The sequence below is a fragment of the Oncorhynchus clarkii genome, chromosome 13 (assembly GCF_045791955.1).
Source record: "Oncorhynchus clarkii lewisi isolate Uvic-CL-2024 chromosome 13, UVic_Ocla_1.0, whole genome shotgun sequence".
In the NCBI taxonomy this organism is placed as follows: domain Eukaryota; kingdom Metazoa; phylum Chordata; class Actinopteri; order Salmoniformes; family Salmonidae; genus Oncorhynchus; species Oncorhynchus clarkii.
In genome coordinates this window covers 15,403,888-15,431,439 of record NC_092159.1, presented here as the reverse complement: position 1 = coordinate 15,431,439, position 27,552 = coordinate 15,403,888, and the positions used below count along the sequence as shown (strand labels likewise).

Genomic DNA, 27,552 nt, shown 5'->3' with positions numbered 1-27,552 from the left:
GGCTTCGGGACAAGTCTCTGAATGTCCTTGAGCGGCCCAGCCAGAGCCAGGACTTGAACCTGATCGAACATCTCTGGAAAGACCTGAAAATAGCTGTGCAGCGACGCTCCCCATCCAACCAGACAGCGCTTGAGAGGATCTGCTGAGAAGAATGGAAACAACTCCCCAAATACAGGTGTGCCAAGCTTGTGGCGTCATACCCAAGAAGACTCAAGGCGGGGGGGGGGGGGGGTCTGAATACTTTCCAAATGCACTGTAAACATCACTAATGAATCAAATCACCGCCATGTAGTCAGTCCTACAACAACAAGATCTCTGTCCCACAACACAAACCCTTCCCCTAAGCAGTTTAAATTCTGTTTGTGTGTGTGGCAAGCTAAAATTGACTGCTAATTCGCTGCGTTTAATCGGCTGAGGCTGCATGTTACTCAGAGAGACAAAGAGAACCATTGAATATGAGCGGGAGGGAGGGAGAGAGGGAGCTAGAAGGGGAGAGGACCAGTGAGAAGGCCAATAGCTACCACAGTCAGTACCCTACTTTACACATGGACTTTCATAAATGCCCTGTCTTAACTTACTCCCTCGTGCCCTGTCTCCCTCCCTCGCTACGTTTTCCTCGCACTTCACAGTTCAGCTACGAAATTTTATGGATTCAAGCATTCAACAGCAGTCAGCAACCTAGATGATGGGGTAAAAAAATTGATGTTTTAGCAAGTTAGTCTCACAACGCACAATTTGATACCCAAACTCTTTGGATTGATAAATCATGTGCCATGCTCTACACAGTTGATACTTGAGTCAAGAAACACAAAGAGTAAACATAATACATTAAAAAATAATAATAATAATAATTCTTAAACATTTAAAATATAAGTTATACTCAAACAAATTATTGCACAAAAATGAACACCTCCTTTTTCCATAGCTCTATATGCCTTGTACAATTATATGTGGTTTGCCTCTCTCTAGTGGGTCAATGTTGTACTGCAAGGCCAAATGTCTCATCACGTGGCTTTAAGACCTATGGTTTCTATGGCAGCCGCCAGTTATGTCCGGAAGAAACACTGCCATCATTATCCCATGGTGCAGCGTCAAGAAAGTTGAGAAAAATAGAAATCCATGGTGAGAAATACAACACTGTTTAGTTATGTCTTGATAAATATATGAAATGTTTGCAGTTTTTGCTATCTGCCATGGTCTTTGCTCAGCAGCAGCTAACGTTAGCCAGCTGGCTTTAGATAACTTCTCCGTCATTCGTTGCAGATGGAGACATCTTCTCGTGATCAAGCTGGTGGAGGTCTGTGGAACTGTCCTAGAAGGACCCAGTACAGCAAGGAGATTCAGGACATGCTGAAATGTGGGGTTTTGTTCTCTCTCTTTGTGTGTGTGTAAGCGTTAGATCCACACAAATACAATAAGCCTACCTGTGCTCTGGTTTCACAGTAATGATGCAAGAGTCGAGACTCACCAACTTCCAGCAAAGGCAGCTCAATGACAAACTTAAGAGTGAGTGTCACATGTTTGTTATCCATTTTCTCTTGGAAAGTAATGTTGACTTACTGCTTGAACTTCCTCCACACCTATTGCTCTATTTTGGTCCTTTTTTAATGAATAATTTTGCCAAACAAAGGTAAGATGTTATGTTGTTTTGTCTGCATTTTCAGAGGGATCAGCTTTGCCATTGACCTGCAACCCCACATCATCGGCTCCTCCCTCACTGCCCAAACCCAAAGTCTTAAAAAATAGCACAAACCGAACTCCAGCCAAGCCCCTGAGGCGCACCGCTGACAATTGTAGTTCTGGGGACAACTACACCAGAGATAGGTTCCGCCCCAGTGCCACACGTACGTGTTCCGCTTCAGCTCTACTACATTTCAACTATCCAAGATGCTTGGAATTCTAAAGATCGAGGCCCTGTTCTCCTGATATCAGAACTAGTTCACTGATAGTTGGTCAGGGACACCTGGGAACAAATGTACCACTGTTCTTGTATAAAAAAAAATGTAATTTAGGCCTGTGTGTATGAGCCCTCTTTTACAGTAGTTCTCTCACATTTCAGTTGAATGCACTCAGTTGTACAACTGACTAGGTATCCCCCTTTCCTTTTCCTTCTATGAGAGATCTGGATGAGAGATGTATGTGCATTCATTCTCTCCCTCACTTCTCCTGTAAGGAGATTTAGAGAAGGAGAAGAGGAGGCTCCAGAACATTCTAGCTACGGGGCAGGAGGAACCCAGACCCAGTCGTCCCAGGAACATTTCCCTGGACCAGGGCCCAGAGGAGGAGAGGGACCGCTTCCAGGAGGGTGAGGTTTACCGCAGAGAGAGTTACTGCTTTCTGGCCACGGGGAAAAATGTCATCCACATCTCTGGCTCTCCTACATGTTTTCTACATAACTTTCCCCTCATTTCAATATGACTCTACTAAACTAATATACCCCAACCTACTGTAACCCCGTCCCAACACAGTGTTTGATTAAGGAGTTTCTCCTTGGTTTGATGTACGGTCTTCGCAAGATTTCTAAGGATTGTGTTTCTTTCCTAGTTTTGGATGAGATTGAGGAGAGGAAAGAGTTTCTGGAGGAGATGACAGCCCTGGGGAAAGGGAAGCAGTATCGCAACATCATCAACACAGAGATCTCACAGGTAAGTTGTCTGATATTCCTGTGACATGAGGTATGTCTTTAAGGAAAATAATCTACACCCAAAAACAACAGTATTTACATTGTACGGTTTCGATGATACAGATTCACTGGTGAACACAACGTGAAATAACACACACAGGTACACTCACTCTCTCACACATTTTTAACAGTTGTTTGTGTCTCCTCGCCTTCCAGAAAATCCGCGAGCTGGAGGTGATTGACAAGGCCCGCAGTGCAGAGCTGAGGACCATTATGCCAGAGAAGAAGACTGAGTGACAGAGAGGAATACTCATCTACTGACTTTGCTGAATGGATCTACTAATACTCTCCTACAGAAAATACACTGCACAGGAATTCTGAACTCAAACTTGGATACTAGTCTTCATTTGTGCATAAATGCTTGTTCAAATTATGGCATGGTAACAAATGTTGCTGGGAAGACCCCGATGCATCCTTGTCAAACTGTGAAAAAGCATTGTAGTGTGCATTAAAATATGACCACATCTTTTTAGCGGCATTAATATGTTTTATTTCTCAGTCTCCCAGATTTCAATGCGATCCTGTTGTTTCTTTAGGAGCATGTTTCAACATAGCTCTACAGAAGCCCTTGGTGTGAGTTTTTAAATTGGAAGAAGAGGCACAAACACACACAGACAAGCAGCCATTTTGAATAGAAGACAAGATCGTGTACTAGACAATATATAACAAGACATTCAGTTTAACTCCGGACAAAAACGAGACTTATTGACGAATACACTTAAATAAGGGCACTCTTAACATAAACGGATCTCATAGTACTATCGACTTTGACGGCAGATTCTAAGTTAAGGCAAAACTCAATGGAATTAGACAGCGTTTACAAACAAAGGCATTGTAAAATATATAAATTAAAAATATTTGCATATTTTGCAGACTTTCCCAAACAGTTAAACTGATATCAACTGGTAGGTACTAATAGTTTGCTACATTGTTAAAAAGATATCTACGGAATTTATATACACAGAGTGTACAAAACATTAGGAACACGTGCTCTTTCCGTGACCTAGACTGACCAGGCGAAAGCTATGATCCCCTATTGATGACACTTGTTAGATCCACTTCAAATCAGTGTAAATGAAGGGGAGGAGACGGGTTAAAGAAGGATTTCTAAGCATTGAAACAACTGAGACATGGATTGTGTATGTGTGCCATTCAGAGAGTGAACGGACAAGAAAATATTTAAGTGGCGGTTTGTGTTAACAGCAACGCTGCTGGGCTTTTCACGCTCAACAGTTTCCCGTGTGTATCAAGAATGGGACACCACCCAAAGGACATCCAGCCAACTTAACACAACTGTGGGAAGCATTTGAGTCAACATGGGCCAGCATCCCTGTGGAAAGCTTTCGACACCTTGTAGAGTTCATGCCCCAACGAATTTAGGCTGTTCTGAGGGCAAAAGGGGGTGCAACTCAATATTAGGAAGGTGTTCTTAAAATTTTGTACACTCACTGCATGCATATATCCTTATTGTATAATGTAGCCCCTAAAACTGTTCACACTTGTTTCGGTTGTAAATCTGGTCAGATTCTGTAATACTATTAAGTCAGTGACCTGTCATGATACAACTATGTTAGTCAAATACACTGCTTTAAATTCCTTGTTTCAAGTCATTACTTACATTCCATCTGAACTATTTCTTACCTGTCTGTCTTATGTCTCATTCTCAGACCCGTGATTATCCAACATAATATCTACTGTCCAATATAATATCTACAGTACAATAGTCAGTGATTTGGAAAACATGGTAAGTAGCTAGTTAAGAAATAACCTTTTCGCTAAAAGCTAGAGTACCTATTTGGGTTGTCATTACTCCATCTTAACTGGCAGTATTTACTCACAACAACGGGTTCCTCTTTTAAAAAAGATTCACAATAGTTCAGAAGTACCACAGACTCAAACCAGACAACCGACAGACACACAACTCTTCGTTCTGTATCCAATCTACAGACAATGAGACATACGCAGCGTCCATGAACAAAGGGGAAACCTTAGGACCACTGAATAAGCAGGAGATGAGGGAGTGTTCTTCCTTGGTTTCTACCATGATAAGAGACTGATGAATGGTAAGAAACCTGCAGTCATAGTATTTATATCTTTGTTAAAAGCCCATTTAAAAAAGGCCTGGGTCACAATGTTCAAAGTAATAATGAAAAGGGACAGAAGAAACCACATTTTGCGCTGAACCGCAAAGCTACAGAAAATATACCTCCTCTTCAATTCAGTCTTCAGATGTTTCTTAAGGTTTTAGTCTTAAAGCAGTTGAGTTCTCTTAACTTTCTCTTCACACAAAGGCAACTTCAAATATATACACAGTACAGAACGCATTGGAGTGGCTGTATTTGAAAGAGCATCATGGGAGCTACAGTAGGGAGCAGAGTATGTGAGCGGAGTGGAGCGAGGAGCTACAGTAGGGAGCAGAGTATGTGAGCGGAGTGGAGCGAGGAGCTACAGTAGGGAGCAGAGTATGTGAGCGGAGTGGAGCGAGGAGCTACGGTAGGGAGTAGAGTATGTGAGCGGAGTGGAGCGAGGAGCTACGGTAGGGAGCAGAGTATGTGAGCGGAGTGGAGCGAGGAGCTACGGTAGGGAGCAGAGTATGGGAGCGGAGTGGAGCGAGGAGCTACGGTAGGGAGCAGAGTATGTGAGCGGAGTAGAGCGAGGAGCTACAGTAGGGAACAGAGTATGTGAGCGGAGTGGAGCGATCCCAATTTGACTGGAGCCTTGGAGCGAGATTGTCAAAGGCTAGAGCGTCGGCCTTCTCGCCCGCTCCAATTTCGTTCCAGTAGCGCTCACTTCACCAGCTCAGGGCATGCCCGGCCCAGCATGCATCTGTAGTCTACTTGTGTGCTGCTATAGCCCCTTACTTTAGCTACTGTCATGGAGTTCACTAAATATTTTCATAAAGAAACTGCTAAAACCCACAGGTGCTAAATCACGGTGACTTACAAGATGAGGACCAAGAGCAAGAGAGGGATTGCGGCGATGTAGCGTCCACAACTAAAGAATCAAATCGTGGAATCTGAAAAGACACGCATCCCAAAGCATGATGGTGTACTTACCATATGCACATGCTAAAAAAAAAAATAGGCTTGGCATATTCCAACGTATTTGTTTATTCAATTACTTGAATACCAAATGGTAAGTCAAGGTAGTCACAAAAATAGATGGGTGTTGGTTAAATTGTGATTTTAATGAATGGAGCGAATTTGGAGCGGCCATTTTTCCCCCCTGCGAGCGCAGAAGTTTTTTTTTAGCGGAGCAGTTGAAAAAGAGGTGGATCGCCAGCACGAGCCGGATTTCCAACCGCTTAACTCTGCTCACATACTCTGGTAGGGAGGAGCGATTAGAAGGATATGCTACAGTAAGAGGAAGGAGGAGCAAATTGCAGGCTGCACACATTACAGTCTTTCACATAGCTGTGAGAATCCTGGGTTGTTTTTCCTTCTCACTGTGTTTTGTTTTCATCTGCCGTTTCCTTGCTCTTTCCATCTGATATGTCCCCCTGTAAAGGATGGTATCCCTCTTCCTTTTCTTCCATCCATCATCCACCTCCCTTGTTCAGCTCTTGTCCTTCTCTGCCATCTCCTTGCGTGGGCTGCCACCTTTTCCTTGGTTCACACTCAACCTCTTCAGAACCTTCATGGGTTTGAACTTCTTCTTCTTCTTCTGTTGCTGCTGCTCGCCCTCTGCTGCTGGCTCCTTCTGGAAGTCTGGAGGAAGGGAGAGATGGAGAAAGAAGAGAGGGGGAAGACGGACACATGGACGAGAAGCGTGAATACTTTGAGCGGAAAGGAAGATGAAAGGGAGAGTTCTAACAAAACATGAAGCTTTTGTCTCGTCTTACCCTTTCTCTTCAACATGGTCGCCACCAGCTTATCCTCTTCCTCTTCCCTGTTGGAGAAGCACAGTAAGATCACCAAAAAAAACAGACATCTACTAGCCCATCCTGCTCTAGATGAGCTCAGACAGGAGATGATAGGTGATTGATTACCTCTGCCTGTCCTGATCCATGTTGTTGATGATTTGGTTCCGCTGTTCGATGACGGTGACCAGCTCTGTCATCAGCTCCTGCTCCCTGCCCTTGTCCTCCTCATTCCAGTCTTTCTCTACAAGATGGAGGGATTAAGAGGAGGATGAATGAAGAGTAACGCAGTGACTTAAAACGTGGATTCTTTTCTGGACCCCGTTCCATTTCAGTGAATTCAGTCCAACAACAAAGAGGAAGGAAGGAAAAATGTAATGGAAACAGGACTTTAGTTAACAAGCCTCCCATCCCGGGTAGCTGCAAGGGCCTTGTGCTCTATGATGTCATTCACAAACAGGAAGTGAGATCACATACCTGGCTTGTTAAGAAGACATCTCAGCTCATACTCTACATCAGCCTGCCTCTCCTCCAGGTTCTGCTGCTTGGCCCTGTCAAGAGGAAATAAATTGTGTGAGAATCTTAAAGAGACAGCTGCTAAATGGGCCAATGAGCACAGGCTCTGGTGAGGCTCTGGTACGTACGTGTAGACCAGCTCAGCCTCGCGGCGCACCAGCAGGTGTTTCTCATGGATCAGAGTGAACCAGTCCACCAGCAAAGTCTCCTCCTCCTCATCTAGAACAGGAATATGGATAATATTATACTATAGATACAAATATGGACTATTGAGTTATCAAACTATTAGACTATTGACCTGACTATTAACTATTAACCTGACTATTAACTATTAACCTGACTATTAACTATTAACCTGACTATTAACTATTAGACTATTGACCTGACTATTAGACTATTGACCTGACTATTAGACTATTGACCTGACTATTAACTATTAGACTATTGACCTGACTATTAACCTGACTATTAACTATTAACCTGACTATTAACTATTAACCTGACTATTAACTATTAACCTGACTATTAACTATTAGACTATTGACCTGACTATTAGACTATTGACCTGACTATTAGACCATTGACCTGACTATTAACTATTAACCTGACTATTAACTATTAACCTGACTATTAACTATTAGACTATTGACCTGACTATTAGACTATTGACCTGACTATTAGCCTATTGACCTGACTATTAACTATTAACCTGACTATTAACTATTAGACTATTGACCTGACTATTAGACTATTGACCTGACTATTAGCCTATTGACCTGACTATTAACTATTAACCTGACTATTAACTATTAGACTATTGACCTGACTATTAGACCATTGACCTGACTATTAACTATTAACCTGACTATTAACTATTAACCTGACTATTAACTATTAGACTATTGACCTGACTATTAGACTATTGACCTGACTATTAGCCTATTGACCTGACTATTAACTATTAACCTGACTATTAACTATTAGACTATTGACCTGACTATTAGACTATTGACCTGACTATTAACTATTAACCTGACTATTAACTATTAACCTGACTATTAACTATTAGACTATTGACCTGACTATTAGACTATTGACCTGACTATTAGACTATTGACCTGACTATTAACTATTAACCTGACTATTAACTATTAACCTGACTATTAACTATTAGACTATTGACCTGACTATTAGACTATTGACCTGACTATTAGACTATTGACCTGACTATTAGACTATTGACCTGACTATTAACTATTAACCTGACTATTAACTATTAGACTATTGACCTGACTATTAGACTATTGACCTGACTATTAACTATTAACCTGACTATTAGACTATTGACCTGACTATTAACTATTAACCTGACTATTAACTATTAACCTGACTATTAACTATTAACCTGACTATTAACTATTAACCTGACTATTAACTATTGACCTGACTATTAACTATTAACCTGACTATTAACTATTGACCTGACTATTAACTATTGACCTGACTATTAACTATTAACCTGACTATTAACTATTAACCTGACTATTAACTATTAAACTGTTGACCTGACTATTAGACTATTGACCTGACTATTAACTATTAACCTGACTATTAACTATTAACTATTAACCTGACTATTAGACGATTGACCTGACTATTAGACTATTGACCTGACTATTAGACTATTGACCTGACTATTAACTATTAAGACTATTGACCTGACTATTAAGACTATTGACCTGACTATTGACCTGACTATTAAGACTACTACTACCCTACATTATTCATCTCATATGCATACGTATATACTGTACTCTATACCATCGACTGTATTCTTATGTAATACATGTATCACTAGCCACTTTAACTATGCCACTTTGTTTACATACTCATCTCATATGTATATACTGTACTCGATACCATCTACTGTATCTTGCCTATGCTGCTCTGTACCATCACTCATTCATATATCCTTATGTACATATTCTTTATCCCCTTACACTGTGTACAAGACAGTAGTTTTGGAATTGTTAGTTAGATTACTTGTTGGTTATTACTGCATTGTCGGAACTAGAAGCACAAGCATTTCGCTACACTCGCATTAACATCTGCTAACCATGTGTATGTGACAAATAAAATTTGATTTGATTTATTGACCTGACTATTAGACTATTGACCTGACTATTAGACTATTGACCTGACTATTAGACTATTGACCTGACTATTAGACTATTAACCTGACTATTAGACTATTGACCTGACTATTAGACTATTGACCTGACTATTAGACTATTAACCTGACTATTAGACTATTGACCTGACTATTAAGACTATTGACCTGACTATTAAGACTATTGACCTGACTATTAGACTATTAACCTGACTATTAAGACTATTGACTTGACTATTAGACTATTGACCTGACTATTAGACTATTGACCTGACTATTAACTATTAACCTGACTATTAACTATTAGACTATTGACCTGACTATTAGACTATTGACCTGACTATTAACTATTAACCTGACTATTAGACTATTGACCTGACTATTAACTATTAACCTGACTATTAACTATTAACCTGACTATTAACTATTAACCTGACTATTAACTATTAACCTGACTATTAACTATTAACCTGACTATTAACTATTGACCTGACTATTAACTATTAACCTGACTATTAACTATTGACCTGACTATTAACTATTGACCTGACTATTAACTATTAACCTGACTATTAACTATTAACCTGACTATTAACTATTAAACTGTTGACCTGACTATTAGACTATTGACCTGACTATTAACTATTAACCTGACTATTAACTATTAACTATTAACCTGACTATTAGACGATTGACCTGACTATTAGACTATTGACCTGACTATTAGACTATTGACCTGACTATTAACTATTAAGACTATTGACCTGACTATTAAGACTATTGACCTGACTATTGACCTGACTATTAAGACTACTACTACCCTACATTATTCATCTCATATGCATACGTATATACTGTACTCTATACCATCGACTGTATTCTTATGTAATACATGTATCACTAGCCACTTTAACTATGCCACTTTGTTTACATACTCATCTCATATGTATATACTGTACTCGATACCATCTACTGTATCTTGCCTATGCTGCTCTGTACCATCACTCATTCATATATCCTTATGTACATATTCTTTATCCCCTTACACTGTGTACAAGACAGTAGTTTTGGAATTGTTAGTTAGATTACTTGTTGGTTATTACTGCATTGTCGGAACTAGAAGCACAAGCATTTCGCTACACTCGCATTAACATCTGCTAACCATGTGTATGTGACAAATAAAATTTGATTTGATTTATTGACCTGACTATTAGACTATTGACCTGACTATTAGACTATTGACCTGACTATTAGACTATTGACCTGACTATTAGACTATTAACCTGACTATTAAGACTATTGACTTGACTATTAGACTATTGACCTGACTATTAGACTATTGACCTGACTATTAGACTATTGACCTGACTATTAGACTATTGACCTGACTATTAGACTATTGACCTGACTATTAGACTATTGACCTGACTATTAGACTATTGACCTGAAGATTACACTATTTACTATTGAACTGAGAATGCAGCCTCAGGATTTTGAACAAGCATTTCGCTACACCCGCAATAACATCTGCTAAACACGTGTCTGTGACCAATAACATTTGATTTGGACCAAACATTTTTATAGAGACTCTCAACTGAACATGCTTCTTCGTCCAGGGGTAGGCTTAATCTGGGACCACGCAACCTCCCTATATCATAAGACTAGTCTTGAGAGGTTTATATGATAGTTTTACCATTGGGGTTATCGCGTAGTTTTCTCTCCAAAGCCACTCCTCTCTGCTCCAGCTCATCCAGCTGTTTCTCCAGCTCTCCCATCTCTCCATGGATGTCCTCAGCTGGGATGTACTGGTCTGACTGCACCTGGACAACACACACACACATCACAAAACACACTAGCACTGCAATCTTTAAAAAAAAATACAATATGGTACAGTTCACATTATTTACATCCAGATTGAGTTGTTCATTTGAAAACATTAGTGCCACTAGTCAAACTATAAACAATACAGTTGCCTATGGTAATAGCAGTAATAGTAGACTGTTGCTGGCTTGTCGCCACATTCCATAAAAAAAAAAGACTCGGACTGTCTGATGCTGAATCCTCGAGTGACTCATTGAATTACAAACTTTAGCTGACTGTGGTGTCCTCACAATCTCACCTTGCGTTTGATGAGGGGGAAGCCGTGTCCAGGGGCGGGGGGCCGGGCGGGGCGAGGGCCTCTAGGGGGTCTGGTTTTAGGGGAGGGAGAGGCTTTCCTGTTGAAAGGGTTTTCCTTACAAGTCCGCTGGAAGTAGAGAGAAGAAGACAGAGATGAATGTCAAGGTATTAAATCATTATCATAGTATCTGTTAGTTAGGTATAAAGCTCATTACATTGAATATCTTGTATCATTAAAAGGTTCTTGGAAGTTAGTGCAGTTCATGTATTTTTACATGGTGAAAAAAATGAAAGGTCCAGAATCCCTTACCTTGGGGGGAGGAACTGGGATAGCACTTGTTGCTGCCAGGGGGCTGGGTGTCGTTGGAGGTCTTGGGGGCGGGGGCCTGGCGCTCCGATTGCTCTGCGGAGTGGCCGGAGCAGAGCGAGGATTGGCTGGCTGGGGAGGAGGGGAGGGGCTCGGAGAGAGGCGATTGGCTGAGGTGGAGGGGGTGGGGGTGAAACCACCACAGGGCCCACAGATGGAGGGCTCTGATACGCTCTTGGTGAAAGGGTTGTCCTGATCGCCTGTGGCCCCACCCCCTAGGGAAGCTGGGTGGGAGGAGCTATGGTCGGAGGCAGAGGATAGGCTCTCTATGCTAATAGCTGGAGAGGGAGAGGAAGAGGAGGGCTGGGAGTGAGGAAGGGCTGAAGAAATAGAGGGATGAAGTGATATCAGAAAACAGAAAAAAGGAGCAGAAGTTGAAATGGAAAACAAAGTAGAGTTGGATGGGAGGAGGATGGAGAGAAAAACATTGTGAACATCCATGTGTACACATCGAATGGTAACTTTCAAAATGACAACAACAAAACCACAGCGCTGTGCAGGACATACAAGACACATGATCGACATGATTTGAGGTGAAGTGGCTACAACTCGTCCAATGCTCTAACCCAGTGGTTCCCAACCTTTTTTGGTTACTGTACCACCAACTGAATTTTGCTCTGCCCAGAGGACCCCTGAAGTACATTTTACCAGGCAGTCTATGGTCTGATAAGTCTTCTCAAGTACCCCCTGTGGGTAGGTCCTAGGTCCCCCGGTCTGGGAACCACTTCTCTAACCAACCTCTATCATATCCTGTTGCCATCAAGGCCCACTGACCTGAGTTAGAGCCGGGGGCCTTTGGAACAGGCTTTGGGGGCGCCGGGCGTTTCTTGCACCTGAAGCCATTGGGGCTTGCAGAGCGGGAGGAAATACCCCCAATGGGGGGCGTGTCTGGGTCAGCCTGGGAGATGCTGTACCACGGATGACTAACCACCACAGTGGGAGAAACCAAACTTCCTAGTGAGCCCTCCCCTGACCCCACCTCCTCTTCTTCCTCATCGAAGGGGTTGGCGGGTGCAGGGGGCGTGGGTGGTCTGGAGCCCTCCCCTTTTAGAGAAGATAATGAACCAATGTGTGGGGGTGTGGCCACTCCAGGGGGAGGGGGAGGTGCTGGTTTCTTCTTGGGTTCTTGGGATTGGACGAGGGCCAGCCAGGGCGGGTTAGGGGGTTTGGGGGCGTCGCTGGAGAGACTGGAACTGAGAGACAGGATGAGTGGGGGAGACAGAAACAGAAAGGGAGGGGGGAGACAAAACAACAAAGACAGATGAGTGCATGAAAACATCAACATGCATTAACACACAAAGACTGCTGGACAGAGACTGGGAGAGAAACAGATGAAGTAGGCCAATCACTGTCGACTAGTAAAGATAGGTTAGTCAGTATACTGAACCTTCCAGGGGAGTGGGATCTTTCTCGAGGTCTGGGAGCTGGAGGAAGACATCTCCTGTGTTCACCACGATCACCTGAGAGTCAAAATCAAGAGGTTTTTCATATATTTTATATTAGGATGGAGTTCACAGTTCACAGTTCAATTGAGGATCTACAGTAGCAAATAGCACTAACTTATTTCAGCTGTCAATCACCTTAAATCGACCACTTACCATTGACCGCAAGGTTGTCAACGCGGGGTGGGCGGACCCTGGGGGCGGGACGAGGTGGAGGGGAGGGCTGTGACAAGCGGCGAGGGATGGGGACTGGCTTACTGTCCCCTAGTCCTAGATGACTGACAGGTGTAGAAGGGATAACCCCATTGGCTGTGACTTTGGCTGTTGTCGGAGTCTCCTCCCCCTCCTCCTCGATGTCATCGAAAGGGTTGGGAGGAACGGAGGGTGGAGGTTTGACCTCTCTTTCTCCTGCACCGTCTTCCCTCTCGTTCTCTGTTTTCAAAGAGTCTGTTTTTGTCGTTGAGATAGGACATGGTGTAGAGTCAGAGTCATTGGTTGGTGTGGGGGTGTAATCCTCATTGGTGACGCCCTCTTGGGGAGGAGTCTCTTTTTGTGGAGTCTCTTTTTGTGGCGGAGTGTCTTTTGGTGGCGTCTCATTTTGTGGCGGAGTGTCTTTTGGTGGCGTCTCATTTTGTGGCGGAGTATCTTTTTGTGGCGGAGTGTCTTTTTGTGGCGTCTCATTTTGTGGCGGAGTGTCTTTTTGTGGTGTCTCATTTTGTGGTGTCTCATTTTGTGGCGGAGTGTCTTTTTGTGGTGTCTCATTTTGTGGTGTCTCATTTTGTGGCGGAGTGTCTTTTTGTGTTGTCTCATTTTGTGGCGGCGTCTCTTTTGGTGGCGTCTCTTGGGGCGGAGTCTCTTTTGGTGGCGTCTCTTGGGGCGGAGTCTCTTTTGGTGGCGTCTCTTGGGGCGGAGTCTCTTTTGGTGGCGGAGTCTTTGCCGACTGGTCCCTCCCAGAAGGAGGAGAAGTTTGAGGCAGCATGGGTCGACCAATCCTGACGGATGGAACCATTGTCGGTCGCTTGCTTAGGTCTGGTCGGCCGTTCTGATTGGCTAAGGCAGACCTGGCAAAGTGATGCGTGCAGACCAGGGAGCCGACCTCGTTTCCTAGCTTGTAGGACCCAGGCAGCAGAGTGCTGCTACACTCCCTACACCTGAGAGAGAGGAGAGCAGGAGGCAACATTCAGACTATAGTCTGACATAGGCTCTGACAAACCCTGTGGTAAGCACATTGATTAAACACTTGAATTTCTCTAAACTCTGGAAATACATGTCAACAGAGGATATAAACGGTCTGTTTTGAGTCACTGGAATAGCAGTGTTTAATCATTATACAGTAAACAGACTCAGCAGTAGCTGTGCAGACCAGATATGCAGTAACTGAACGGGTGTTCACCTGAAACAGTTGCGGTGGTAGAGCTTGCCGTCGACCAGGAACCTCTGCACCAAGTGGACGTGCCTCTGGCAGGCGGCGCAGCTGCTGCTGAGGGTGCTACGCTTCACCCCCGCCTGTACCCCTCCGTCCGTACCCATCGGACCAGGTAGGCTCAGCTAGCACAGGCGTGGCAGGCAGGTGGCCAGGGGGTGAGGGTCGCAGGTGGAGGGGGTGTGGGATGGGGGAGATGGAGAGGATAGGGGGGAGGGAGGTGGAGGGAGATCAAACATGGAGTCAGGATCGAGGATGTGGAGGATTCATTCTGCTTATCTAGCTACAACCAGTCTGTTATATTGCCATCGCCTCCTCGGCTTAGAGTCATTGCCTTAACTAGCTACATGTATTTTATAATCGCTGAAAAACATTGTCTTGATATTAAAAAGTGATATGTATTAAGTGGAAAAGTCGTAAAGTTCCAAACCAGCCGCTAATTAGCAAGGAAAGTCTAGTAGAACACTAGTACTAGTGATGTAAGAAACTCTAGCAGGTGTTTTTAGGTTGAGTTAAAAGTCAAAGGGTTAGCAGCAAGTGTTCAAACTTGGCACACAATGTTAGTAGTATAAAACAAGTGTTAAATAGACACTATGTACAGAGGTTAAAGTTCAAAATGACTGACCTAACGGTTTTGATCCCCCTAGCCCCCCACCCCCCATCCTACTGTCTAGGCTCAGGACCAGAGAGAGGGGAGGAGTTCAGAGGCCAGGAAGAAGAGGAGGAAGAAGAGGAAGAAGAGGAGGAGTGGATTTCCGTCTAAAGAGGGGGAAGAAGGGAGGAGGCCGGTATGGGGGGACAGTGGGAGGAAGTTGAAGAAAGGGCATGCGGAAGAAGGGGAGAGACAGGATACAAAGGCTATCTTTAAAAGAAAAACAATGGAGGCTAAACTTATAGGATATATTCCACATCAATACTCTCTTATAGGACATATTTTTGAGATGGCCTATCCTATAAGTTCAGACTAAAATGTATTTAGTCAATAGAATTACTCAATCCCGTACCGCGTTGATGTAACGGACAACGTGACTTCTATCGAAACACTCACACACCAACTAGTACCCAACCTCTACCATACGGTCACACCAATAGATGCCATAGACAGACAACAGTCCATTCATGCATCGGACACGTTAGCATTGACACCTGATACTGTGACAGTCAATGTTTTATAGAACACGTTTTGAGTGATTGTCCGAGTCTTGTCCATAACAAAATACCAGCACAAATAGTTTCCCTGTTATGTTAAACAAATACAATGCATTAGTTCTAGTTATCATGCATGTACAATAAAAGTTAAATCAATGTCGTATTTTTGGTATTTTATTAGGAACCCCATTAGCTGTTGCAAAAGCAGCAGCTACTCTTCCTGGGGTCCACGCAGCCATTAGTTTAAATTAGTAAGGCTTAGAATTAGAATCGTGTGAATGACATCATACACACAATCCGTAAATCCAGAATATCTGCATATTACAAGTCGATATCCACGTAATAACAAGGAAAACATTATTTCCCATTGACCCCCAGTGTAAAAGAGGCAACTTTGTCATGGAGTTTTGTTATACAGAAATAACATACACCAGGTCAGAAATCCCGACCTACGGTTCGCAGTGCTCCCACGTTGGGAAATAGAGCCTGTGAGAAGAGCCCTTTGGCTTCAGGCTATTCGGCGTGGGACAGCGGGGAATTGTGGGGAGCCGGTGTTCAAGTAGGCTACACGTAGCTAGCTAGCTATGTGTGTGGAAAACATTTCAACACAGGTAAGAAGTTTAACTTGTTTAGTATAGTCTGTTTGTAACGCCATTCACTACTTGTAGCCGTATAGTCTGTTTGATTGTGTTGTCGGTCTTAGCTAGCTTAATGTTCTGGTTGGAAGCTAGCAACACATAAACAATAGCCTAAATGTAGGCTAATATTGCTGCGGGGCAATGAGGAGATTCAGGACCTTTCCCCTACGGCCCTTTCCCCTACGCGTTTCCATGGCAATTCCATTGTTTTGGTCGCATTCCATTGACCTCTTTACCACATGTATTCATGCATTATCTGATTCCCGATACCATCGTAGCCCTTACCTCAGGCTCAACCACTTTGTCTTCCAGAGGGGCCACCGGTCTCTTCTGGGCCGGCTCAATGTGGCCTGTACCACTGGACCTCTTCAAGCAGGGGGGGTTGGCTACAGGAGGGAGATGGTATCAGTCAATTTCTAATTGAGTTTATGCATTGGCTAACTGTAGATATTTTCCTTTCCGTCAGAGCACTATAAAACCCAGAGGGCCTTTTGAGAGACCAGTTACAAATGCAATCGTATAGTAGTGACTCAGTGATGGCCTGTCAGTAATACTGTCGCATCTAATAACACAGGACCACTTCTCATCCGGCCAGCGAAGCGTTTAGGTTACAGCTGTGTACTAAAGGCCCAGGAGTACTGGACCACCGGTCAGTAAGCGATCGTTGTGGAACATTCAGATAGAACTATAATATGTAGAACAAATATGCCTTTCTGACAAATAGTAAGAGCTGTACTACTGACCATGGGACTTGTTGGTGAAGAAGTTGTAGTACTGGGAGACATAGGTGATGATGCTCAGCCTGTCAGGCACTTTCATGGACACCATGTCCTCTGGGTCCAGCAGAGCAGGGATTCCCAGCTCCTCCTCCGCCACCTCAAACGCCTAGAGGAGGGAGGGAAGGAGGACGGGAGGGAGGGAGGGAGAGAAAGAATGGAGAAAGACCATGTGAAAACAGACATCAGTTATTTTATCGTGTGTGTGTGTGTGTGTGTGTGTACGCGCCTATGTACACTTTGATACTTGACCTCCTGCTTCAAAAACCTCAGTGTTATTTGGTCATAATTAAATGCTACAGCCTGCCAGGTCATAATTAAATGCTACAGCCTGCCAGGTCATAATTAAATGCTACAGCCTGCCAGGTCATAATTAAATGCTACAGCCTGGCAGGTCATAATTAAATGCTACAGCCTGCCAGGTCATAATTAAATGCTACAGCCTGCCAGGTCATAATTAAATGCTACAGCCTGCCAGGTCATAATTAAATGCTACAGCCTGCCAGGTCATAATTAAATGCTACAGCCTGCCAGGTCATAATTAAATGCTACAGCCTGCCAGGTCATAATTAAATGCTACAGCCTGCCAGGTCATAATTAAATGCTACAGCCTGCCAGGTCATAATTAAATGCTACAGCCTGCCAGGTCATAATTAAATGCTACAGCCGGCCAGGTCATAATTAAATGCTACAGCCTGCCAGGTCATAATTAAATGCTACAGCCGGCCAGGTCATAATTAAATGCTACAGCCTGCCAGAATACTGTTGGTTGGATAACCATCTGCCTAATGAAAAATTCCACTGAGGAAATGAAGGCCTTAATAGTTATCTGCCCCAAATGGTAGCCTATTCTCTATATAGTGCACTACTTTGACCAGGGTCCATTTGGCTCTTGTCAAAAGTAGTGCAATATGTAGGGAATAGGTGCCATTTGGGACGCAAAGCTGATCAGGTTACAAAACACTGGGGATAATACAATCACTTGGCAGCTGTTCAGTAAACAGGGCCACAATTGATGCAAAACTGTGTACATGTAAACAAACTGTGTACATGTAAACAAACTGTGTACATGTAAACAAACTGTGTACATGTAAACAAACTGTTACAAACGGTGTACATTTAAACAAACCAGTGAACGGGGGCTGTTTTTGCATGTGAAAAACAGACATATTCATCAAATGTAATTTCAGTCAAAACAACGACAGCTTGCAGACAGTAGTTGAGCTGAATGCTATCCCAGCAGCAAGATCAACTCTGGCAATTAACTCGAAACAGAACGTCCCATGATGAATAAACCTTCAAGGATTATCAGGAGTCAGATAAGTCTGAGAAACAATGGTAAACAAACGCAGGGGAACAACTGAAATCTACCGTGTAGACAGTGATTGGACGTTAATCACCTAGCTTTAGTTTAGCATGCTGCGTGTTTGGGTTCAGGATTAGGCTGTCTCGGGCTAACTCAGGCTAATGCTGTAGCTACAGTGAAACACTGCAAATGTTCACAGATATCCGACATGCTGCCAGTGAAACAAACAGTTATGTCGACCACCAACTGCTTCAACCCTGAAATAGCTCTTGGATAATTGGAAAGAAATGTAACTAGTAGCATTCAGTAGACAACACTCAAGCTCAGTTTGAGGATTTCTATAAGTAGGCTAACCAAGGTCTACTCAACATCAGGGCAATGTTATTTTGGCACCTTTGCCGTTGTTGATAAACAAATATGTGGCTTTGTTATTTAAATGATTGCTACAAACAAACCTATAGCAGAGGACTATTTCTTTTTCATATCCTCCCTTTGGTTAACTGTTCTGTCTTTCTTTCCTGTCCTCATTTGCTTGCTCTCGCTCCCCCCTTCTCTCCTTCCCTCCCCCCTTCACATGTCAGGCTCCGGCAGGAACCAATAAACAACTATGCTCTCTACAGACAGACAGACAGACAGAGACACAGAAAGACAGACAGAGACACAGAAAGACAGACATAGACATAGAAAGACACAGAAAGACAGACAGAGACATAGAAAGACAGACAGATGAAAATGTATGATAGTTAGCTGACTAACTAACTGCAGACACTGCTCCACTGTCTCACCCACGTGACATCTGTTACTCATCTCTATTACCTTACAAAACAACACTACCCCCTCTCATAGACACTAGTAGGCCTACACCTGGTTACACTGTATTCTAGCATTACAGAACTCACCCAATACATACCCTACCACAGACACAGAGAAGGGAACCAGAGTGACGACCATGACTGACTTGTCACAGCTAATTACTGTATTCGGCAACATGAAGTCACTAGCTGGTTCACAACTAATCATTACATCTAGGCCAAGGCTATTAGAGTGTGTCTGCATGTGTGGAGAAGGGATATGTGTTCTAGTGACTCACCAGACGGTTGTTCTCGTAGACATTCTCTTTGGAGAGGGAGTCAAAGTCTCTAGAATGACAGGGGGGGAAAAGACAACATTTAAAATCTAAACAAATAACCTATTCTAAATCATAGATACAATCACAAGACTACGGTCAAATTATGAGAGATCACACTGCTATTGTTAGGTAAAAGGGTGAGCATCTAACCAGACCAGAAATAACCCATATAGCATATTAAAGCTGTCACTTTTTGGGCAACCCGACCAAATTCACATAGAAATTTGAGTTATAGATCAGTTATAGATTGATTCCCATTGAAAGCATGTCTAAGAAGTGGTAGATATGTTCTATAAGTGCTATTTCTATGCTTCCGTTCTGAAGTTTTGTTTTTGCATCTTTTACTTTGGGTTTTGTACACCAGCTTCAAACAGCTGAAAATACTATATTTTGGGTTATGGAAAATATTTTTCAAAGTGGTTTAGATGGTACAATGATTCTCTACACAATGACTGTTTTTTTGTCACACAAACTGAAATTAGGCTAAGTATTAGAATTTTAGCAACCAGGAAATGGCGGAGCGATTTTTGCTTAGTGCATCTAAGTAATGACAGGCCTAACTATCTGGGGGGGGGTTAGTCGGTTTGATCTGAAAACTCTTGAGTGATGGCCCATCAAACAACATCAGGATCCGAACAGAACGACAGACAGTGTTTGGCCATACACAACCAGTTACCTCTATATTTCACTGAGAATGGGGCCACAGCACGCATCAACATCAACAGTGTTTTATGGGTGAACCCCACTGTGATGAAAGGACAGCAGGTTGGCTCAACACAGCAGTAATGAGTAGGTGGCTGGTTGACTGGGCCTGGAGCAGGGAAATAAACCTCATGTTCCCACCAGTTAACATCCTGCCGTAAAATTGGGTATAGCACAGCCAGCCCACAGACTGGTATGAGACTGCCTATAGCATAGCCAGCCCACAGACTGGTATGAGACTGCCTATAGCATAGCCAGCCCACAGACTGGTATGAGACTGCCTATAGCATAGTCAGCCCACAGACTGGTATGAGACTGCCTATAGCATAGTCAGCCCACAGACTGGTATGAGACTGCCTATAGCACAGCCAGCTCACAGACTACTATGAGACTGCCTATAGCACAGCCAGCTCATAGACTAGTATGAGACTGCCTATAGCACAGCCAGCCCATAGACTAGTATGAGACCGCCTTGGGCACAGCCAGCCCATAGACTGGTATGAGACTGCCTATAGCACAGCCAGCCAATAGACTAGTATGAGACTGCCTGTAGCACAGCCAGCCCACAGACTGGTATGAGACTGCCTATAGCACAGCCAGCCCACAGACTGGTATGAGACTGCCTATAGCAAAGCCAGCCAATAGACTAGTATTAGATTGCCTATAGCACAGCCAGCCCACAGACCGGTATGAGACTGCCTATAGCACAGCCAGCCAATAGACTGGTATTAGACTGCCTATAGCACAGCCAGCCCACAGACTGGTATGAGGCAGCCCATAGCACAGCCAGCCCACAGACTGGTATGAGACTGCCTATAGCACAGTAAGCCCACAGACTGGTATAAGGCAGCCCATAGCACAAAGTGAGCTCTGTTCTCCCCCTAATCTGACTCCCATGGCCCCAAATGCACTTAGCCTAGTCGTCCTGACCTAGCGCTACGTCACACACTGCCACTCTGCTGTAGGCCTACTGGTGCTAAAGCGCTAATGCTACAGCCCAGTCTGCTATTACTCAAAGTTGTGCAAAGTGCAGCAACTGCCACTGCCAAATCCTCCTTGAGTAACACTGGAGTCTCTGGAGAGGTGCCCCTCAGTGCTTCAACAGAGCAATGCTTCGACAGACCAGAACAGAGCAATGCTTCGACAGACCAGAACAGAGCAATGCTTCGACAGACCAGAACAGAGCAATGCTTCGACAGACCAGAACAGAGCAATGCTTCGACAGACCAGAACAGAGCAATGCTTCGACAGACCAGATCAGAGCAATGCTTCGACAGACCAGATCAGAGCAATGCTTCGACAGACCAGATCAGAGCAATGCTTCCCCTGTACTCATTTAGCAGCAGCTAAACTGTTGTTGCCACAACAACAAAAATGTAGAAAATAATTGACCTATCACATTTTTTTTAGAATATAATCTTTGAGAACAAGAAATCAATAAAAGCTAAACAGTCAGGGAGAAACAAAAATTCTACTAACAATAGATGGGGGTATTTTTGGCATGGCTAGATTAGTGATGGGGCACACAGGGTTAGGGTACATGGGGCCTTGATTGATTTTGTTATAATGTTTGGGCATAAGAACACAGAATCAGCCATGGCAAAATGTGAATAATTGAAGGAAATTCATTTTCACACTGCAAAATGTTCTCTCGGCTCCATGGAAAAATGTATAGAATTGCAAGAAATGTACTGGAAAAACAGCACATTTCTCTCTCTGCCAACAGTTCCAGACCGACTTAACCCACTCCTTCTGCAAGCATTGCACATTTTTGGGGGAGAAACACTGCAGACCATGACATGGAAGCACTGAGAACCTAACCCAACAAGTATTGCTGCCCTGCTCACAAGCTGATTTTCGATGAGGGGCCTGCCATCGCCACCGGTGTGTCAACCATCCTCACCATTAAGTCCTGTACTGTGTGTGAGTGGACTTGCTGTCGCTGCCAACAAGCTACATGGTCTGCTTTAAGCTACATGGTCTGCTTTAAGCTACATGCTCTGGTGGTTAACAACAAAACACAGCATGTAGTCAAATGTCCTCAGCATATTTGTTGGTGATGTTGCTGCGTGGACAGTATAAAGAGAAAAGAGGAGACATGTTGAACCGCCTGGGTGGGTGAGCTGCACGGTGTGGGAGAAAACTAACCTCAACCCGTCAGAAAGGTTCAACTGAGAAACACAGAGGTAGAGAACACCGTGTCAGGGTAGAGAACACCGTGTCAGGGTAGAGAACACCGTGTCAGGGTAGAGAACACCGTGTCAGGGTAGAGAACACCGTGTCAGGGTAGAGAACACCGTGTCTGGGTAGAGAACACCGTGTCAGGGTAGAGAACACCGTGTCAGGGTAGAGAACACGTGTCAGGGTAGAGAACACCGTGTCAGGGTAGAGAACACCGTGTCAGGGTAGAGAACACCGTGTCAGGGTAGAGAACACCGTGTCAGGGTAGAGAACACCGTGTCTGGGTAGAGAACACCGTGTCTGGGTAGAGAACACCGTGTCAGGGTAGAGAACACCGTGTCTGGGTAGAGAACACCGTGTCAGGGTAGAGAACACCGTGTCTGGGTAGAGAACACCGTGTCAGGGTAGAGAACACCGTGTCAGGGTAGAGAACACCGTGTCTGGGTAGAGAACACCGTGTCAGGGTAGAGAACACCGTGTCTGGGTAGAGAACACCGTGTCAGGGTAGAGAACACCGTGTCAGGGTAGAGAACACCGTGTCAGGGTAGAGAACACCGTGTCAGGGTAGAGAACACCGTGTCAGGGTAGAGAACACCGTGTCTGGGTAGAGAACACCGTGTCTGGGTAGAGAACACCGTGTCTGGGTAGAGAACACCGTGTCAGGGTGGAAACGGGAAGTGAAATACACAAAAGGGGAAAAGAGAGACAATACGGAGGCCACTAGCGTCATGTGCAGGGGAGAATGACAGATCAAACAAAACACGTCTGACACGAGGAGACCGTCGTCTGGCACCGAAATAACATGAAACTGAGGTCAATAGTGACAGAATAATAACTGATATGGGCCAATCTGTCTGAACCCATCGATGGATCTACTGAATAAGGCTTATTGTTGGTACTGAGGAAATAATACAAGTTGCAGCTACCCAACCTTGGTCAGGCTTATAGCTTCTGTTTAATCACCTTGCTTATTAACCCTGAACCAAGAGCCACTTCAGTCAGAGAGAACTGGACCCGGTCTGATCCTGAATGACATTACTAGGTTTCAGTCAGATGAGTCATCTGTATAGTACAGTGGCGTGCTGAACCCTGTCAGTGCTAAGAACTGGACCCGGTCTGATCCTGAATGACATTACTAGGTTTCTGTCAGATAAGTCATCTGTATAGTACAGTGGCGTGCTGAACGCTGTCAGTGATAAGAACTGGAGTAGCATCGCTGTGCAGTACTGTACACCGGCTGGCTAGAGTAGCATCGCTGTGCAGTACTGTACACCGGCTGGCTAGAGTAGCATCACTGTGCAGTACTGTACACCGGCTGGCTAGAGTAGCATCGCTGTGCAGTACTGTACACCGGCTGGCTAGAGTAGCATCGCTGTGCAGTACTGTACACCGGCTGGCTAGAGTAGCATCACTGTGCAGTACTGTACACCGACTGGCTAGAGTAGCATCACTGTGCAGTACTGTACACCGACTGGCTAGAGTAGCATCACTGTGCAGTACTGTACACCGGCTGGCTAGAGTAGCATCACTGTGCAGTACTGTACACCGGCTGGCTAGAGTAGCATCGCTGTGCAGTACTGTACACCGACTGGCTAGAGTAGCATGAGAGCTAAATGCAGGTTGGCAGGAGGAGGCCCCTTGCTGCAGATTACCCTGACGGCCTGTCTGTCTGAATCAGACTGAAGACAGTCACAGAGAGGCCAGGCCACTGCAGCGCTGCTGGGCGGCTGATGAGGCTGCCTGGCCAAATAGCTCTGAGCTCAGGAGACAGAGGTAGAGCTGGATCTTCAGCCTTTGACCCATAGAGGAAGATGTATTGTAACATATCTGGTGTCATTTGCACTCACTCACTCCCTTTCTACTGTATGTAGTAGTTGAATGCTTAGGTCACGTCGTGTCATCTCATGTCCTGTCACACACACAAGCCAGGATAGGTGCAGTGGGTAGTACTGGTGCAGTGTGTATGAGATCCTGCATAGGTCACGCACGCTTGGTTTTCACGCAGGACATGGACACAGAACATGTGACATTCCTTTACACAGCAGAGTTACAGTACGAGGTGCATGGTTGTACCTGAATCATCTGTACTGTATTGAATGGGAGGCATTGTTTGCTCACTCCTACTCTCAGCCAAGGCAGTTCTATTTACCATCTTCCGCCTCCTTGCAACCCATCATCACAATCATTTTAATGCAGTTAGTTTGTGGCCTAACTGTGCCCTTGTTCTGCGACTGCAGTGTGTGCGAGTCCCACACAGGAAAAGGGGTGTGTTGTTACAGACAGGGCCAGACCCGTCAACCCACATTAGATACCGTACAGCACACTTGGCTTACCCTTGGTTTTCCCCTTTCTAATGCTGCTTAGAAACAGTCTCTGCAATGACGCCTGGACTACAAGTCAAGCCTAGGTTTGCTGGCTGTAATAGCTCACAACAACGTTGTTGGTGGAACACTGATTGTTGTGGCAAAAGGCAATGTAGGTTAGCAAAACATATCTTTCTGCACACAAACACTGGTGCCAAAATGATAAACAGCAACACAAGCTAGAGGGCACTTCCTCCCTATATTTAGTGTCATGTTGAAGTGACATGATCTTGATCGAGTTCAAAGGGTTTCCGCTCCACAGTTCTGTGAAGGTGAGGACAAACTTAGTTCCCTGGCTACATAATTCTGAAGGTGGTCTGGCTCTGACTGAGAGCACTAACTTGCCACCCCATGATATTATTATATTATTATTAGTTACAGGCTAGATTTTTATTTATCTAACTAAGCAAGAACTAGATCAGTTAATTTAGCCTAGAGTTTGACCAGGAACACATAGTGTACTCGGGTGTTCTGCTAGGATTAGATTACAGTGAAATCAGCAGTCACGCATTATGGTATCGAAGTTCAGCACCCAGATAACGTTAGTTCTGTTGTTAACAGTTGTTACATTGTAACAGCACGTTGAAACATTGTACTTAGTGATCGTATTTTGGAGCAACAAATTGTTAAATTCTTGATGAGTTTGTGAGTTCCATTATTTTAGAATTCTTGTCAATATTGACATTTTGCCCTGATGTGTTAAATAAACCCACTCTTTGCTACTGGCGTGTTATGTTTCTAAATATGTATTGTTTCAGAGGGACAATATCACCTTTTTAGGCATGGGAAGAAGTGGAGAAAGTTTATATAAACTAACTAAATACTTACATCAAATCCGGTCTATATCGGTGGATTATGGCACAGAATGCCAAGCCATCCCGGAAAGAAGATGACATGTTCTTGATGTCTACATCGTTGTAACTCTCGCATTGTATCCGACACCATTCTTGAAGTGCTTTTAAAGACCCCATGTTCGGAAACATTCAGATTGTATTCCTTTTGATATAGGTCTCATCCCACGTGTAGCGGGATGAGAAATCAGCTTTTGTAGGATTCTAGAAGCTGTCCTCCTGCTTTTCGAATTTTGGAGGACAACACCCGAAATGACTCATTCGGAATTCCATTGACTGGTCGAGGATAGTAGTCACGTTTGGTAGCGAGCAGGCTAACTTTGCGATGTCAATGAAACATTGGTTTCCACAACTCCGCCAGCAAATGTGATCAAAGTTTCGATCTAAGTTTTCCCAACACGCACAATCAATAATCACCATATAAAAATAATCCTACATACAATGGGTTTGACAGCTTGTCACAGAAACGTTGTCAGTGGCTAGCTAGCTACCTGGATTAGCTAGCTTCGGTCCAAATTTAGACGAACATCTCAACCCTGCTCCAGACTGATGCAGTTAGCCTTTTAGCGAGTTAGCTAGCTGAAGCTAACTAGCCATGTTTTCACTTGGGAAAACACAATGACCCGAAACGTGTCAATAAAATAATATGAAACACGTCCCTTATTCGTGTGAACTCAGTTACAATTCTTATGTTGAAGCATTCATCCAAAACTTTAAATGGGAAACGTCGTTGCTTGTTATATGGTGCAGTCCCATCTGTGTCGTTACACCGGTCAGACTCCAGAACAAGGCGCTTTTTCTTTCTCTTCTTGACGCCAAAACAGAAGATACATGTATCAAACGCACAGTTGTGTTTGGATGGCGTTGATGGTTAATTAAATGTATAATGACAAATTAATTGTAATCAAGGCAGCCGACCATTCTGCCAAGCCTTGCTTCGGCTGCCTGCTGTTGAAATGAAACGAATTCAACAACGTTACTCTTATGTGTCCGCTAGAGGGAGCAGTTAAATACTTTTTTTGGCAACTTGTTTGGCCACTGTAATTACAGGACACACACTCAGTCTGTTGTTGACAGCGACACAAACTCACAAATTGACAACGTTTATGGAAGATGTTGTTGGTCTCTCCTCCTCTCTGTGGAGTTTAATACTCGTATAAGTGAAACTCTAACTGCATATTGCTGTTTATGTTTCCAGTTTCTGTGCTATTAGGAGCAGGTTAGTACACAGGCCTGTCATCAATGGTTGAGGGTTGAGAACACACTTTGTAGAGGCAGAGAAGGATCAGGTATATGAGTCATTAAAAAAAACATATAAATAGACCATGGGCAACAGCCAGAAGGCTTTAGCCTACTGGGTGTGTTTCTATCGCAATGTATCTGTCTTTCTCCTGATGGAGCCTTTACATGTGACGACGAAACATCAAATCAAATGTTTTATTTGTCACATACACATGGTTAGCAGATGTTAATGCGAGTGTAGCGAAATGCATATAACTTTGTGCCTTTTTGTTGTATCTGTGTAGAAAAGTGACATAAACATCCTGGAATATCAATCATGGAAGATGAGATGATCGTGCATGACATAGAGTTATGGTGTGTGAGTAGTGTCTGTGTATTTGGATGAGAGCAGCAGGTCTTGAGCTGACATGTGGCAGTATGACTTGACATTGTTTTATTTTATATTAACAAACATCAACAAACAAAAGAGGAAAGTATGACTTGACGTTGTTTTATTTTATATTAACAAACATCAACAAACAAAAGAGGAAAGTATGACTTGACATGGAGGCTTTTGGTGCAAGACGATTTCGGTCATAAAATGCATCATCACGCACCTCAGTTTTTATCCTTGACAACCGTGAAGTATGGGGACTAC

At 43.8% G+C, this 27,552-nt stretch overlaps 3 protein-coding genes across 4 annotated transcripts in view; 1 reads left to right on the top strand and 2 right to left on the bottom strand.

Annotated features, from left to right (window-relative positions):
- The window catches only part of LOC139424506 (myb/SANT-like DNA-binding domain-containing protein 4), a 1,073,247-nt gene that overhangs the window by 626,386 nt on the left and 419,309 nt on the right, over positions 1–27,552 (bottom strand). The window lies entirely within an intron of this gene.
- On the top strand, positions 618–2,965 carry LOC139424478 (UPF0193 protein EVG1-like). Its single transcript, XM_071176362.1, has 8 exons — positions 618–690; positions 970–1,122; positions 1,264–1,357; positions 1,444–1,506; positions 1,665–1,844; positions 2,174–2,305; positions 2,545–2,645; positions 2,840–2,965. Exons 2-8 carry the CDS (start codon positions 1,120–1,122, stop codon positions 2,918–2,920), a joined length of 654 nt encoding a protein of 217 aa, XP_071032463.1. The 5' UTR covers positions 618–690; positions 970–1,119; the 3' UTR covers positions 2,921–2,965.
- Positions 3,150–26,655, bottom strand: LOC139424477 (MICAL-like protein 1). Of its 2 annotated transcripts, none has more exons than XM_071176360.1 (16): positions 25,651–26,655; positions 19,538–19,586; positions 17,109–17,250; positions 16,651–16,751; positions 14,549–14,703; positions 13,312–14,306; positions 13,101–13,173; positions 12,488–12,906; positions 11,657–12,033; positions 11,348–11,473; positions 10,922–11,048; positions 7,187–7,277; positions 7,020–7,093; positions 6,672–6,786; positions 6,525–6,571; positions 3,150–6,390 (listed from the first exon to the last, which is right to left on the bottom strand). In XM_071176360.1, exons 1-16 carry the CDS (start codon positions 25,803–25,805, stop codon positions 6,239–6,241), a joined length of 3,198 nt encoding a protein of 1,065 aa, XP_071032461.1. In that variant the 5' UTR covers positions 25,806–26,655; the 3' UTR covers positions 3,150–6,238. The 2 variants fall into 2 exon arrangements, with proteins under 2 accessions (XP_071032461.1, XP_071032462.1); XM_071176361.1 differs by having other exon boundaries at positions 11,657–11,991.

Excerpts from the sequence above, each read along its gene's own strand:
- LOC139424478 (XM_071176362.1), top strand. Across the intron at positions 1,358-1,443 it reads GATTCAGGACATGCTGAAAT|TAATGATGCAAGAGTCGAGA; the intron begins GTGGGGTTTTGT and ends CTGGTTTCACAG. Across the intron at positions 2,646-2,839 it reads TCAACACAGAGATCTCACAG|AAAATCCGCGAGCTGGAGGT; the intron begins GTAAGTTGTCTG and ends CTCGCCTTCCAG.
- LOC139424477 (XM_071176360.1), bottom strand. The coding sequence starts at position 25,805 with ATGTTTCCGAACATGGGGTCTTTAAAAGCACTTCAAGAATGGTGTCGG. Across the intron at positions 17,251-19,537 it reads TCTACGAGAACAACCGTCTG|GCGTTTGAGGTGGCGGAGGA; the intron begins GTGAGTCACTAG and ends TCCCTCCTCTAG. Across the intron at positions 14,704-16,650 it reads ACAAAGTGGTTGAGCCTGAG|CTGAGCCTACCTGGTCCGAT; the intron begins GTAAGGGCTACG and ends CGCCTGTGCTAG.